Source organism: Rhinopithecus roxellana, chromosome 4 (genome assembly GCF_007565055.1).
Source record: "Rhinopithecus roxellana isolate Shanxi Qingling chromosome 4, ASM756505v1, whole genome shotgun sequence".
In the NCBI taxonomy this organism is placed as follows: domain Eukaryota; kingdom Metazoa; phylum Chordata; class Mammalia; order Primates; family Cercopithecidae; genus Rhinopithecus; species Rhinopithecus roxellana.
The window spans coordinates 74,000,502-74,015,351 of NC_044552.1; the positions used below are offsets into that span (position 1 = coordinate 74,000,502).

Genomic DNA, 14,850 nt, shown 5'->3' on the forward strand with positions numbered 1-14,850 from the left:
ACATCTGCTTTATACATGTAAAATGTTAAGTGTCTGATACACAGGAGTTAACAAATTAGTGGTCTTATTATTACCAGCCTAGAAAACCTGACCATTATTTAACACATTGTTTCTTTAGGGGTAAAAGCAACTTTTTAATTTAAAAGCACTGACACTTCTTGGAATAATAACTATTTACAAATATTGGTGATGCCTCATATTTCTAAATAGCTATGTAGAAAGTTAAAACACTGTGCATTTCTAAAAGAAGAAACCCTAAATGAGAGGAAAATACCAAAGACTTGTCAACATTCTTGCTCCTTTAAAGTGATATAATTCTAAAAATTGAAGAACTGAAAAAAAAAAAAGTATAGAGCAAATAAGAGGACCAGTTTAAAGTTCAGTGCTAAAAGGATCTTAATGTACCCAAAACATGATGTTGAAAAGGGAAAAAGTGCTTAGCAGACAAGCTATGTAGATAAAAACAGGAAGATATGAGCTGGAGGAGAAAAATCTAGACAAAATTAGTAAGCAGAAGTAGCCTTATAAACCAGCATTTGTTCTAAATGAAACGTTTTAAATGACAATAGGGGATTTTTCAAGAATGCTTAAACCACATAAATCTAACAAATCCCACTCCCACTCTTAAAGGAGTTCTTTGGTTTAATGGCTAAAACCATCACTCTATGTTTTCTAACCAATTACTGCATTAAGTATAATTCTGATTCCAATGAGGGGATGTGCAAATCTATTGTACAGGGTTTAACATGTGGTCCATAAAAGTATGATTATGCCTTTTAGCCTAATTACTGCTTTTTCTACTGAAATATATCTATTCCTTGTCATGAATTGATCATAGTTTCTAAAGACCTAATGAGTTCAGGGAAGCCACTTGATCAGGAAAGCAGATGATTTGAGATTTATCTCCTAAATTTCAAAAACAAGAGTTTGAGGCATGATTGCCTCCCTCAAGGAACTTACTACCATATTGGAGAGACAAAATCCACTGTCATCTTCTACACTTCTCTCCCTTCCCATTGTTCCAAAGACTGCCCTCTTGCCTTGCCAAGATTGCCTCAGCAGCCTTTCTAACTAACTCATCTCCTTGCCCCCAGTTTTGCCCCTTCCAATATATTTTTCTAAACCTTAGCTGACATGCAAATCTGATGTCACTCTACAGTTTAGAACTTTTAGTAACTCCACAGTACCCTTAAGAATGAAATCCGTATTCTTTAATGAAGCTTAACAATCTCTCGTTTAGTGTTTATCTTTTTTTTTTTTTTTTTTTTTTTTTTTTTTTCCTTTCCTGTTGCCAGGCTGGAGTGCAATGGTTGCAATCTCGGCTCATCAAAACCTCTGCCTCCCAGGTTCAAGCAATTCTCCTGCCCCAGCCTCCTGAGTAGCCGGGACTACAGGTGCGTGCCACCACGCCCAGCTAATTTTTTTGTATTTTTAGTAGAGACGGAGTTTCACCATGTTGGCCAGGATGGTTTCGATCTCCTGACCTTGTGATCCGCCCACCTTGGCCTCCCAAAGTGCTGGAATTACAGGCTTAGGCCACCACGCCTGGCCTACTGTTTATCTTTTACCTAAACTCCTTCTGTTAACTCTCCTTACCCTCTTTTCTAGACCCATTGAGCTTCCTGTATTCTGCTTCCCTAATGGATCACTCTCCTTTTTCTGGGTCTCTGCATATGCTAGATCTTTTACTTAGAACTTTGTGTCTATTCTCCCAAACTCTCCCCCAAATTTTCTTTCCGAGGCCTCCCTACTAATACTCTTAAGCTGTAGCTCAGGTATCTTTTTCCTTCAGGAAGCCTTTCTTGAACTACCATTCCAAGTGCAGACTCCCTAATGTTTCATAGTTCTCTGTTAAAATCAAGTCATTTTACACTACTCTGCTTTTACACAGATTATCAGCTTGCTCTTGAGAAAAATAAGGTTGAGTGCATTACTGCTAAGGACAGATGTAGAGGCCATGAACCTCACTTTGATACAGTTCAGTAAGTTGACCAAAATCTTTTTAAAAGAAAGGAAATATTTCAGAATTACTATTACTTCTTGGATTAAATGTCAGGATTCTTCCTAAAAGAAATATCAAAATGAAATGTTTAAATAGCAGACTTTGTAAGGTAGCTCTGGCCTATACTGACAACCTGTAGTAAATATCAAAAACATAGCCCTTTGTAATCACTGTTCTGTGTTCAGGATGTTCATCTTTTCAGCAGATGTTTATTGCATTCCTGTATGTGCTCAGCCCTAGAGGTTGAGAGGAGAAGCACCTTCAGGACATCTGGCCTACCTTCGAAATCCTTAGAAAATACTTTTTATTGAGTGGTTTAAAACAAAACATTTCAAAAGTTAAATCTGCACAATGATAGTTGCAGGTTAATTAATACATTTGTTGGACTGGGTGTGGTGGCTCACACCTGTAATCCCAGCACTTTGGGAGGCAAAGGTGGGAAAATTGCTTGAGTCCAGGAATTTGAGACCAGCCTGGACAACATAATGAGACCCTATCTCTACAAAAAAAATTTAAAAAGTAGCCGGGTGTGGTGGCCTGTGTCTGTAGTGCCAGCTACTCAGGAGGCGAGGTGGGAGGATCACTTGAGCCCTGGAAGTCAAGGCTGCAGTGAACGTGAACCAGGATAATGCCACTGCACTCATCCTGGCTGACAGAGTGAGAGTTTGTCTTGAAAAATATTTCAAAAAATACATTTGTTGGAACTCTTGGTTACTGTAAATTTATTTGGAGGCAACCTTTTTATGTTGGAGAATAGAGTGACTAATTCACTCTAGTGCTCTACAGCAGAGAACGAGAAATTAGTACTCTTTGAGGAATTTAGGTCAGTCTTTATAGAGACCATAAAGGAATCCTGACATTTAATGGCTTGAAGGTTCTCCATAAACCACTAAATAAGAATATTAAATTAAAATTATTTTTCTTTTCTTTTTAGTTTCAAAAAATAATTTGAAACTATCTGGGGAAAAAGGGAATCCTAATTGGAGCTTCCTATACAATTTCAGTATATCTGAAATATTTCTTCAATAAATATTTATCAAGCACTAAGTATCAGACTACTGTATGTATGCAGTTTGCAGTTTTCACTTGCATTTACTTATTTTAAGCCACTTTTGATTTAACTGAATGCATGCTTTTCCCTTGCCTCTCATTAGAAAATGGAAAGATAAGCATTCCTCATTTTACAAATGTCATAACTAAGATTATGCCCTACTAGACAACTAAAACTGTGATTCCTTCAGAAATAAAATACCTCAACTCTTCTAGAACCAGAGTCATCATTTTTCACATACTTCTACCTAACTAGCTTTTGTAGCTCACAATCCCATACATCAAGTGCGTTTATGTTTCCAAGTCATTCATTTACAACCCATTTATTTCGCAGCGTATGTCATATTGCTGCAAATTGGATGATGTACTGGGTTTGTTTTGTTTTTGTATTTGCTTACAGCTGAGTGGGCATTTGATCATACTGTTTATTTTTGTGGCTGTACTCAGTGGATGAGAGTTTGGAAGCCTCTGTAGCCTTTTCTTCTATATCGACATTAACTCAACATTGCTTCTTTTGACCAGTAAAAAATATTTTGGGTGCTTTAGCTATTTTTTAAAAGCAGTATAGAGAACATGTTTCATTTATCTTATTATTAGGAGATAAATAAAAAATAACCATTTTGACATGCCACTTTAAACATGATAAAGAGCTAAAAGAGTAACTTAGTCTTCACTGAGACACTGTAGCGTCACTTCTAAGACTGAAACTTATTTTCATTTATGAGTCCTGTTCTGTGGCCATCACTACTGCTATGAATTCCACTTGTTTCCTTGTCAGAATGTTCCAACTTTTTTTGTTTTTAACCTGAGCACTTAAGCTTTGAAAACAGCATAAACATGCAAAAAGAGATCTAATTTAGGAATTTATTTATTTTAAAGAGAGAGAATAGAGTTATGTAAAGAAATAGTACTGACATAGGACCGTAGGGATCTGGATTCTGGGCCCAACAATGTTGTTTTTCTCCTTTGTAACCTATATTTTCCCAAGTTCCTCATCCGATTTCAGAGATTGAAATTCTGTCTTTATAACCCAGGGAGGGCGCTTATGAAGGAATACTAGAAATTTTAAAGCCTTTGAATATACTTGTGAGGAAAAAGGCAATTCAAAGATAGGCTGCCAAGGTTTATTATCTCTGTAGGGGAGTGATATTTATAGCTTTTACGTAGCTTACCAAAATGAATTTTGCATTGATTATAAGCCAAGGTCCCGTACATGTTGCTGCATTCTGCCGCCCATTCAGCGTCGTTTGGGCATAATGGGAAAGGAAGAAGGGAAATTTCAATAGTTTATCGAATTTACAGAGAACTTCATTACTCCTGGTGCTGTCAGGGTCAGTCTCGAGGTTGGCTGCTGTTTGGCTCTAGGTAAATGGCCGAGCGGGGGTGTAGCAGGCAGATTCCCCTGTCCCTGAAGCCCGAAGACTCGTGCTGCACCTTCCTGACAGTCCACGCTCACCTCGCTGCCTTCCAGAGCCCATTCCGTACCTGAGAATTAGCAGTTGGTGGGGGACCTGGGCCCCCGAGGTGATTTTTCACCTCGTCGCCTCAGACAGCCAGCTCCTCGCCTCCGCGCCGGGGGGGCGGGGCTTTGCGGAGTCGTGGGCCCGCATTGGCTTGCCTGGCCGCCAGGGTGGTGAAGTGACGGGCGCGGGGCGGGCCCGCGCGGCTTGTTTGTCGGCGCCGCCCCGCCCCTCGCCGTCCGTGCTGACTGAGGCGCTGCAGCCCAGAGCCGCGGCCGGCTTCCCAGCGCTCGCCGCCTGCGTGCGTCCGCAGCCGTCCCCGCGCCGACATGCGCCTGGCCACCGCCGCGAACGAGGCGTACACGGCCCCGCTGGCGGTCTCTGAGCTGCTGGGCTGCAAGCAGTGCGGCGGGGGCGGCGACCACGACGAGGTACCTGGGCGAGGGGCTGAGCGGGCGGCTGGGTACCTGGGCGGGTGAGCACCCGGCCGAACTGCCCTGTGCAACACGGAGGTCACGTCACCTCTTCACAGTCGCTGCCGGTCAGCATCCGAAAACGCTCCCCAGGTAGGGCGGGCGGGCGCCTGGGGAGCAGCGTCCCGGCCCTCCCGCGCCCTTCGGGGAAGGGGTTGCCTGCGGTGGGTGGGAGACCGGCGCACCGTGTGTCGTCCCTGGGCAAGAAGATGCTAAGCTGGGAGAGACTGCGACCCCGGTCATGTAAATGAAAGTCTTCAAAACGTAAATAATAATGTCCTGTGGACAAGTCTCCACAAGTCAGAAACCCAACAGACCTCAGTCTGAGGGTGAAACAGCCTGTGGATATGGCCCCTCGACGTCTTGTCAAAACAGATTATGTAGCCACATTCACCCCCTTTGCCTCCTACTTAAAACACACACACACACACACACACACACAGAGAGAGAGAGAAAAAAAACAAATTTGACTCTGGGAAGAGCTGCTGTTGCCTGAAATAAGTGTGTCCTGCAAGCTCTATGACGTTATGCACAGGGTCTACTCTTGCGTATTAAGCCATCCCTTTTCTGAATTGGCCTTCAGAAAGAGGTACTTAATTGTAACATTTTGTGTTTTTTCTAAGTGGTTGCAAATAGGAAACCATTTGAAAGTTACTAATGTAACCTTAGGTAAAACTCGAACCTTAAATTTGAATTGAAATCAGATGCTGTGAGAGTATTGCCTTAGTTCAAGAAATCTAAATGTGAATTCTTCTCTCTGCAGCTTTGCCCATTAAAATGACGTGGTTTCGTAATTTCTTTAATGGAGTCTATTATCAGTATACTATGTATATTCATAGAAACTTAAATGAAGACACTTTGTCATGAAGGTTGTAAAGCACTAAATATTTTTTCGAGATTTTAACATTTATGGACATATTACATGTTCCTTGTTTACAGATGATAAAACAATCTTTGAAAGTCTCTTACAATATTGCTTTGGAAATTTTACCAAAAGTGAAAACAGTATGAAAGTGTTGAATTAACATTTACAGTTTCTGTTTGCGGGTCATAATAGATCTTTTCTCTTTTTGAGAAGTGAGCCCTAATCATCATGCTTGAATAGATCTGTTATTTCTGCTGATGTTTGTGTGCAGAGTCCTGGTTCTTGCCCAGATCTGGAATTTCTAAAGATAGCCATGTAAACTAAAAGATAAAGAAATAGATTTTGGCTTGCATATTGTTACAGCACTTATGGGATTGTGTTCAGGAAACCAGGGAACTTTGTATAGTTGTATTTCATTTTTAACACATCCCAACATGTGGGAAGATAAATTAAGAAGGAATGCTTTATAGGAAAACTATTCACTTTACAAAAAGAATAACACAATTCTTTCAAATAGCTAGCTTCCATAATGCTTTTAAATTAAACACTTTCCAGAAACGGAACTCCTGAGCAAAGTGTAGGGCACAAATATGGCCTAAGTATTACAAATGCAGTAACTTAAAGTAAGTGTTTTTCTAAAATACAGTTCATAGAAGGCAAAAAAAAAAAAAAAAAGTACCTGGACTTTCAGTATTTCTAAATTACTCATTAGTATTAATGACAATATTAACAATTATTAGTACACTTTGCTATAGTAGGCATATTTCTTTCTAACACTTCTAGATCGCTCAATTTCTATTTAACATTTTTGAATGTCAAAAGCCCAGCACCCAGCTATAGGCAATCTCTCAGAGAAGGGAGAGTGAGATGGGAACTTTCACTTTTTATATAACATATCTTTACCTTGTTGAAATGTTTTTCAAAAAACACATGCTGGTTTTGAATTTAAAAAATAAAATTACTGTGAATGTTGTGATAATCACAACAGTGATAGTGTAGTGAGGAAAACAAAATGATTCAAATTATTTGTGTATTTTTACTTCTCAACTAATTTTGCAGGTGGGTAGATACTGTAAGCCAACAATGCTTTCATTTTGCACTTGTCATTCGTTATTTCACTTAAGGATATTGGTATAGATGCATAAATGTATCTCACAAATTTGAAACATCTGACTGGAACAGTTCTTTTCAGTACACAAACATTGATTCATACAATGATACAATTAAATACATAGTCTTTCTGTGGTACTACTGTCAACATTCACTAAGAATTTTCACTCTGAAAATTAGTGTTTTGCATTATACACTGAGGCAACATATCAGAAGTAATATTGTGATGGTGGAAACTGTTGTTGTCTCTTTCAAAGATGGTTATTAGGTTGTTGAGGGGAAAAGACTGTTAGTTCTCATGTTAGTTTTCCAGCCACACCTTCACATAGAGCCTGTGAGGTTAGTGCTGTGATTAGTATCTACATCTGCTTTTCAACAAGGCCATTTGTTGGTGGCAGCTCTGCCTCCTAGAATCTGGATTGGCCAAAATTTGTTCAAAGTCTGTAGTTAAGTTTCTTATAGCTACAGATGAAGGAATAATTGAATTAACCTAAATAGGAAGTTATGAAATGTATTTAGTTTGGCTTATGATGACCCCATCGAACACCTGCAGTGCCTTTTTTGATCAGCATCTACTAGAAAAGAGTTGTAACCAATTTAACATGTGACCAAGAAGTGTTTCAAAAGTGAGTTTTCTAGAAAATGGAAACTTTTTATAAACCAAGAATACTACTGTATAATAACAGCGGTATCTATAAGAATCTCCAGGGTATCAAGAAGTCTTAAAGAGGCTCAAAAGAGTAATAATGAAAGATACCAACTCTAGAACCAGATGTCATGGATTCAGCCCCCATCTCCACCACTCACTAGTACTGACTAAGCCAGAATATTTGAGTTCAAATCTCAGGGCTTTCCTTGGACACAGGGTGGGGAACATCACACACCGGGGCCTGTCGTGGGGTGGGGGGAGGGATAGCATTAGGAGATATACCTAATGTAAATGACAAGTTAATGGGTGCAGCACACCAACATGGCACATGTATACATATGTAGCAAACCTGCACTTTGTGCACATGTACCCTAGAACTTAAAGTATAATTTAAAAAAAAGTAAAAATAAGTTTAAAAAAAATCTCAGGACTTTCATCAGTTAGTTATGCTAAATGGAGATAATAATAGTACCTGCTTCATAGATTAAGGTAAGGATTAATGTAAGACTCGACTTTTTCATAAATATTGTAGAACACCAAATACTGTTTCTAAACTTTAGTATCATAGACACATGGTCTTTGTTTACAGGTAATATAATTTAAAACAGTGCTCAGCTCATAAATACTTTGTGCTAGCTGCTGCTGCTGCTATTGCTATTTATTATTATGAGCCCTAGTTGCTTTTTCAATGTTATTCAAGAAATAAGCAGAAAACTAAAAGGCAATTTGGTTCTCAGATATCATTGACTAGTGTTAGGGTACCAGCCACAGTCTAGAAACCCCACTTTACCACCCTCTCTTCCTGTGCTACTTCTGAGAAATTAAACAGCCAAATCTGTTAGACCTTATACCTAAAATAAGACTAGAATCTATAATAAAAGACTCACTTTTGTATAATTTGTAAAATTTTCTATAGTTTATAATATGATGTAGTTGGGATTGATGGTATTATTATTTTGTCATCATCCCTATTTTACAGATTAGGACTCTTCAATTTGGAGGCTAAAGAAGAAGGGAGACAGTGTTATCAATATGCTCACTAAATTTAGCAATAGGATGGACTTATAAAGACAAGAATTACATAGAACTCTTGCCATAAATATAGGAAATATTCTGTTGCTCAAGCATTCATAGCCACCTTCTTGGAATTGTAAACCTATGGTTTTATAATAATTTGGCATATAAACTATATATTTGGTAGAGAAATAAAACCAGAATAATATAATTTGTATACCTCTTTGTTTCTAAACCTATGTGCTGTCAATCTGGTCACATTTTTAAAAAGATGACTACCTTTCATGCTGCTAATGTATTTGTAAGATAAAGGCCTAGAAATTGAATCGGTGAGGTTTTTTTTCCTGCTTACAGATAACATTTTACATATTATGCACTTTGCTTCTCCTTCCCTTCCCTATTATCATAATATAACTTGAAGAGCTTTTAAAGTCAACTCATGTAAAAGTGCTTCATTCTTTTCTAAAGACTGCATGCTACTCTATTATGGTCATGCTGAACTTTATTGAAACAGCCTTCTATTGATGAACACTGAGATTGTTTTCAGCCTTGTACTATTAGAAACAGTGTTGCAGTGATTATCCTTTTACATATGGCATTTCACAAATGTGAGCACATCTGTAGGTTAACACACTTAGGATGGAATTGTTGATTCAAAGGCTATAGGACTTTTTAATTTTGATCAGTATTGCAAATTGCCCTTCCTAGAGGTTGTAGTAATATATACTCTATACTCTTTTTTCTCATACTTCAAAACACTCTCATCAGCAATATACAAACAATTAATGACTATTTCTCTACCCTCTCTCCAATACAGCCTGTGATCAAACTTTTTGATCCTAAGCAATCTTTTTGGAGGAAAATGGTATCTCAGCATAGTTAACTTGCAGTTGTTTTATCTTTGAGTGTCAGGCATTTTCTTTTCTTTTCCTTGAACTGTCCATGTTGTTTGCTCATTTTTAAAATAAGATTGTTGGTCGGGCGCGGTGGCTCACACCTGTAATCCCAGCACTTTGGGAGGTCGAGGCAGGCAGATCACGAGGTCAGGAGATCAAGACCATCCTGGCTAACATGGTGAAACCTCATCTCTACTAAAAATACAAAAAATTAGCCGAGTGTGCTAGCATATGCCTGTGGTCCTAGCTACTGGGGAGACCGGAGAATCGCTTGAACCCAGGAGGAGGAGGCTGCAGTGAGCCGAGATCACACCACTGCACTCCATCCTGGGTGACAGAGCGAGACTCCGTCTCAAAAAAAAAAAAAAGATAGTTGGGGATTTTCTTACTGATTTATAGTAGTCTTTCTTTAAAATTTAGCCCTTTGTTATTTGAGTGGCAGATATAATTCCTAGCTTTCTGTTTACTTTTGACTTTGTATATATTTATTTTCCCCATGTGAAAGTCTTTCTTTTTATGTCATTAAATTTATCAATCTTATATTTTATGACTTTTGGCTTTTGTGGCATTCTTAGGCCTGCTGCACTCCATGAGTGTTTTCTTCTAGTACTGTAATTTTTTTTTGCTTTCTTTCTAAGTTTTCATTTTTTTCTTATATTTAACTCTGATTTATTGTGGGGTAAAGCATGTTATAGTGTTCCAGCTTCACTTTTTTTCTGAATGGCTCTCCAGTTGTCCCAAGATCATTTGTTGAATAATTCATTTTTCCCCATTTGAAATGACACCTTTTCGTATACTAAAGTCCCAAGTCTCTTAGTTATAAAATGGTAATAAACCCTTGAAACAGGCATTTTCCTAAAATACATTTTGTTTAAATAAGACAGTTTTCAAGATTAAAGAAATTAGAGGGGATAAATGTTAATTTTAGCCTTAGTTTTATCCAACAGGTGTTGTTTCAAATGTATGTAATTGGATCAGAAATTCAGCAGTTAGAAAAGCTAAGAGTCATCATTGTATATAAATGGCTGCTATTGGTGCCAAAATTATATATTGAATAACAGGGATGTCCTCTGGCATTTATTACAGAATATTAAAATTGAAACAAATACGTGGCCAGACCAGTGAATTAAGTGCCTCCTGTAATGAAGGGTATAATGTTAAAGCATTACTATCTTCAGTGTAAGGATGGAATAACCAAGGAGAAATCACCAACCTCCAGTATAAGATTATTTTATTTAAATATTATTTTATGAATTCTGTTGGCAAATATAGACTACTTTGAATCTTGATTTCTGCTAATAAAGATTATCTTCACTTTTGTCCTTCCTGCTTAATTTTTAAAAGTCTATTCTTTAAAGATTTTCATTTGCTGGGACCAGATTTCTTGGATTGCTGCCACATGTCCTTCTCTCTGTGAATCCACCCCCACCCCATCCCCACTTTTTTCTTTAAAAGGCAGATACCTGGTTTATATCATGAAGAACTTTTAAAAGCAGTAACGAGAGAGTAGAATTATATGAGTATTTAATTATATATATATAATATATATGAGTGAAGGGGTTAATCTTTAATTGTATAAATTCTAAAAAAATTTTTAAATGACACTAGATAGGACATACTTCAAAACAACAACAGAAAGTTGAAATATATTATTTTGGTTTTGTTTCTGTAAGCACACTATATGGGGAGGGTGAGGGAGGGAAAGGAAACCCTAACAGATTTTCAGTTCTTGTTAACCATACTATACCGTCACATAAGGTACAGGATTCTAGAGTCACTGTGTCAAATGTCAGAAAACTATTTTTCAATTATTTGAGCTTCTCTAAAATATAATATGGGCAAGGTTGATGACATCCTATAAATAAAAAAAAAACTTAAGGCAAACTTACAAACAAAATGAGTTTCTCTAAAATTATTTAACTACAGAGAAAACATGCCCTGTAATGCTGTCTCTTGTGAATTTAGTTTTTATTTTTCGTAAATTTACATTCTGTGAGGTGTTGTTTTAGATGTAATAATAGTTACACTTCTTCTAGTTTAAGACGCCTAGGTGGAAGTACTGCTTTTTCATTTTCTGACGACACACAGGGATTGATATTTGGGTTGGTTGAGTTTTAGATGTACAAACACACTGGTGTTATTTTGTATCACTGATGATCCACAGGGTTGGTTGGCTGCTATGTGCTGAACTTTCTGTTCTAGAGTTTCTGCCAAGTACTTTATGCAAAACTCTGGTTTTAGTGAAACAGGTTTTATTGTTTTTAGTCAGAGTGGTATTATAAGCTGTTGTTAACTATGCAATGCTAACAGAAGAGTTGGTATGTATATACAGCCATGAAAACAAACCACCAAAACAAGCCTGTCTCTGTTCAACTGGTGGTTTTTCCCTCCCATTCCTTTAGCCTCGGTTCATTTTGTTTACTGCCAAAGGCCTGAGATGGTGTAATTTTCTTTTCTAGGAACTTGGCATTAGAATTCCTCGACCACTAGGACAGGGACCAAGCAGATTCATCCCAGAAAAGGAGGTATGTTGTTTGTGAAAGTACATAGTGAACTGTATGCTTTTAAGGAAGAGCTTTCATGACCCACATCGTGGCATCTGAAAACTGTTGGTCAACAACATGTTTTAGTCAGAGTTGGTTGCAGTTAATCATGCTTTGGCAGTGAATGTGTGGGAATAAAAAGCTGTTGTACTTGTGTTGATTTCTAGTAATTTCATGATGTATTTTTAACACCCATATTTAATCAAGTAAAGCCAAGATTGGTTTTTGACCAGTGATACTCCATCTGCTTATATTTAGATCTTGTTTAGGTGTGCCCATAACCTGAGTTACTTAGTCTTGACCATCTCCACAGGCTGATATCAATGCTAGATTGGATCTTTAATTCTATATATGTGTAAAAGCATCTATGCTTTATTTTTGTAAGGATTGTATGCTATTAGTTAATTTTAGTTCTCCTTAAATTGAGCGAGAATAGGCAGTTTTATAAAGAAAGACTTTAGTGTTTGCAAGCTCTGCAAGTTTGATAATCTAAATCTGCTTCTTTATCTGGATTCTGGCCAACTCTGCAAGCAGCCTATCTAGATGGCCTTTAATGTTCAGCCTTTGTTGTTTATCCCCTACTATATAATATGTAACTGTTTATTCTTCTGTATCTTTCAACCAGTTGAGTTTAAATCTGTAACCCCTCTTTCTTAAGCCAAATTTAATCTGCTTCTAAATGATACTTAGAGTACAGCCCATGTATATTTTCTTCCCTTAACACCAATTTACAATTTCAGTAACCGTGGTTTTTCTCTCATTACAGATCCTCCAAGTGGGGAGTGAAGACGCACAGATGCATGCTTTATTTGCAGATTCTTTTGCTGCTTTGGGCCGTTTGGATAACATAACGTTAGTGATGGTTTTCCACCCACAATATTTAGAAAGTTTCTTAAAAACTCAACACTATCTACTGCAAATGGATGGGCCGTTACCCCTACATTATCGGCACTACATTGGAATAATGGTTTGTAAACATTCAGTGAAAAATTCTTTTTGCTATTTTTATTAATCTCTTTAAGAGACAGTTAATGCTTTAAACACAGGGATAAATACTTAGATTATGATGTATAATATGATTCCTGTTACATAGTCTCTGTTTTTCCTATTTTTAAATAAGTATGCTCTCAGTTATAACAGAAAGAGAAACAAGTATTTCTACTTGTTCTTTTTCTCATTGCTGAGAACCATTCTTCATTAAATAAGTAGAACAAAAGTTGTTTCATCATTATAAATAGTTCACATTGGCATAAGTGGTGCTTCCTGTTCAATTTGTAAATAATATTCCATTATTTTATGATTGGCACCTTAATTGAAATTTCTTCTTAATCGGAAGTTCTGAAAGTATATAAATAAAATGTCTAATAGAAGTTCAAATACTTCTATCAGATATTTTGTTTGTTCTTGGAATATTTATAAGGTTCTTACTGTATTTGAATTTTTAAAATATTTATATAAAAACTGCATTTCTGTAGTTTATGGAAAATTTGAAAACATACTAATAAACTTAATTAGCTCTTTTGCATGTTGTAAATAAAAAGAATATGTAGTTAGTTCAAGGTTTTAATATTTATAATTAGAATAATCTTTTTGTTTTCTCTGAAGGCTGCGGCAAGACATCAGTGCTCCTACTTAGTGAACTTGCATGTAAATGATTTCCTTCATGTTGGTGGGGACCCCAAGTGGCTCAATGGTTTAGAGAATGCTCCTCAAAAACTACAGAATTTAGGAGAACTTAACAAAGTGTTAGCCCATAGACCTTGGCTTATTACCAAAGAACACATTGAGGTAAGCAGTGGGGTAATCTATCTTGGGAGTCATTTCATACTTTTTTAGAGCAGTTTTAGGATTACAGAAAAATTGTGCAGAAAGTACAGAGAGTTCCTATTTTCTACCCCCTGAGCCTTTTCCCACAGGTGCACATTTTCTTCTGCTTTAGCATTTCTGTAGTACATTTGCTGTAACTGATATATTACTAGTAACTCTATAGTTCACATTAGGGTTCAGTCTTTGCATTGTATGGTTCTACACCATACAATGGTGTATTTCAACAAATAATGTCACGCATCCATTACAGTATCATATGGAATAGTTAGTACCCTAAAAATGCCCTGGGTTCCTCCTGTTCATCCCTTTCCCCTTCCCCTAAACCCCTGCAACCACTCATCTTTTTATTGTTTCTGTATAGTTTTGCCTTTTCCAGAATGCCATACAGTTGGAATCATATAAAAGTATGTAGCTTTTCAGACTGGCTTCTTTCATCTAGTAACATCCATTTAAGGCTGCTTCATGCTTTTTCATGACTTGATAGTTCATTTCTTTTTATCACTGGATAATTCTCTATTGTATGGTTATACCATAATTTGTTCATCCATTCACATATTGAAGGATATCTTGGTTGCTGCCAGTTTTGGGCAATTACAGATAAAGCTGCTATAAACATTCATGTATAGGTTTTTTTTTTTTTTTTTTTTTTTTTTTGGTCGACAAGAGTTTTCACCTCATTTAGGTAAATAACTAGGAGTGCAATTTGTGGGTAATATGGTAAGCATACGTTTACCTTTGTAAGAAACCGTGAAACTGTCTTCCAAAGTGGTATCAGTTTGCGTTCCCACCAGCAGTGAAGCAGCATTCCTGTTGGCCCACATCTTTGCCAGCACTGGTGTCAGTGTTTTGGATTTCAGCCATTCTGATAAGTGTGAAGTGGCATCTCATTGTTACGCATCATTATGTTATGTTTTAAATGCCATGTTAAACTAGTTTGTTCTGGTTCTATTTATTAATAGAG

General features: G+C 37.1%; 2 protein-coding genes across 4 annotated transcripts in view; one reads left to right on the forward strand and one right to left on the reverse strand.

The window, feature by feature from the left end:
* The window catches only part of SESN1 (sestrin 1), a 110,316-nt gene that overhangs the window by 82,401 nt on the left and 13,065 nt on the right, over positions 1–14,850 (forward strand). For 2 of the 3 annotated variants that reach the window (XM_010382495.2, XM_010382497.2), the window contains 3 exons: positions 11,979–12,044; positions 12,829–13,029; positions 13,668–13,850. In XM_010382495.2, the coding sequence (XP_010380797.1) occupies positions 11,979–12,044; positions 12,829–13,029; positions 13,668–13,850 (450 nt within the window). Of the gene's footprint in view, positions 1–4,751; positions 4,944–11,978; positions 12,045–12,828; positions 13,030–13,667; positions 13,851–14,850 lie in introns of those variants that run through there. The other variant, XM_010382498.2, reaches the window with a different exon arrangement.
* Positions 1–14,850, reverse strand: part of ARMC2 (armadillo repeat containing 2) — a 180,399-nt gene that overhangs the window by 12,146 nt on the left and 153,403 nt on the right. The window lies entirely within an intron of this gene.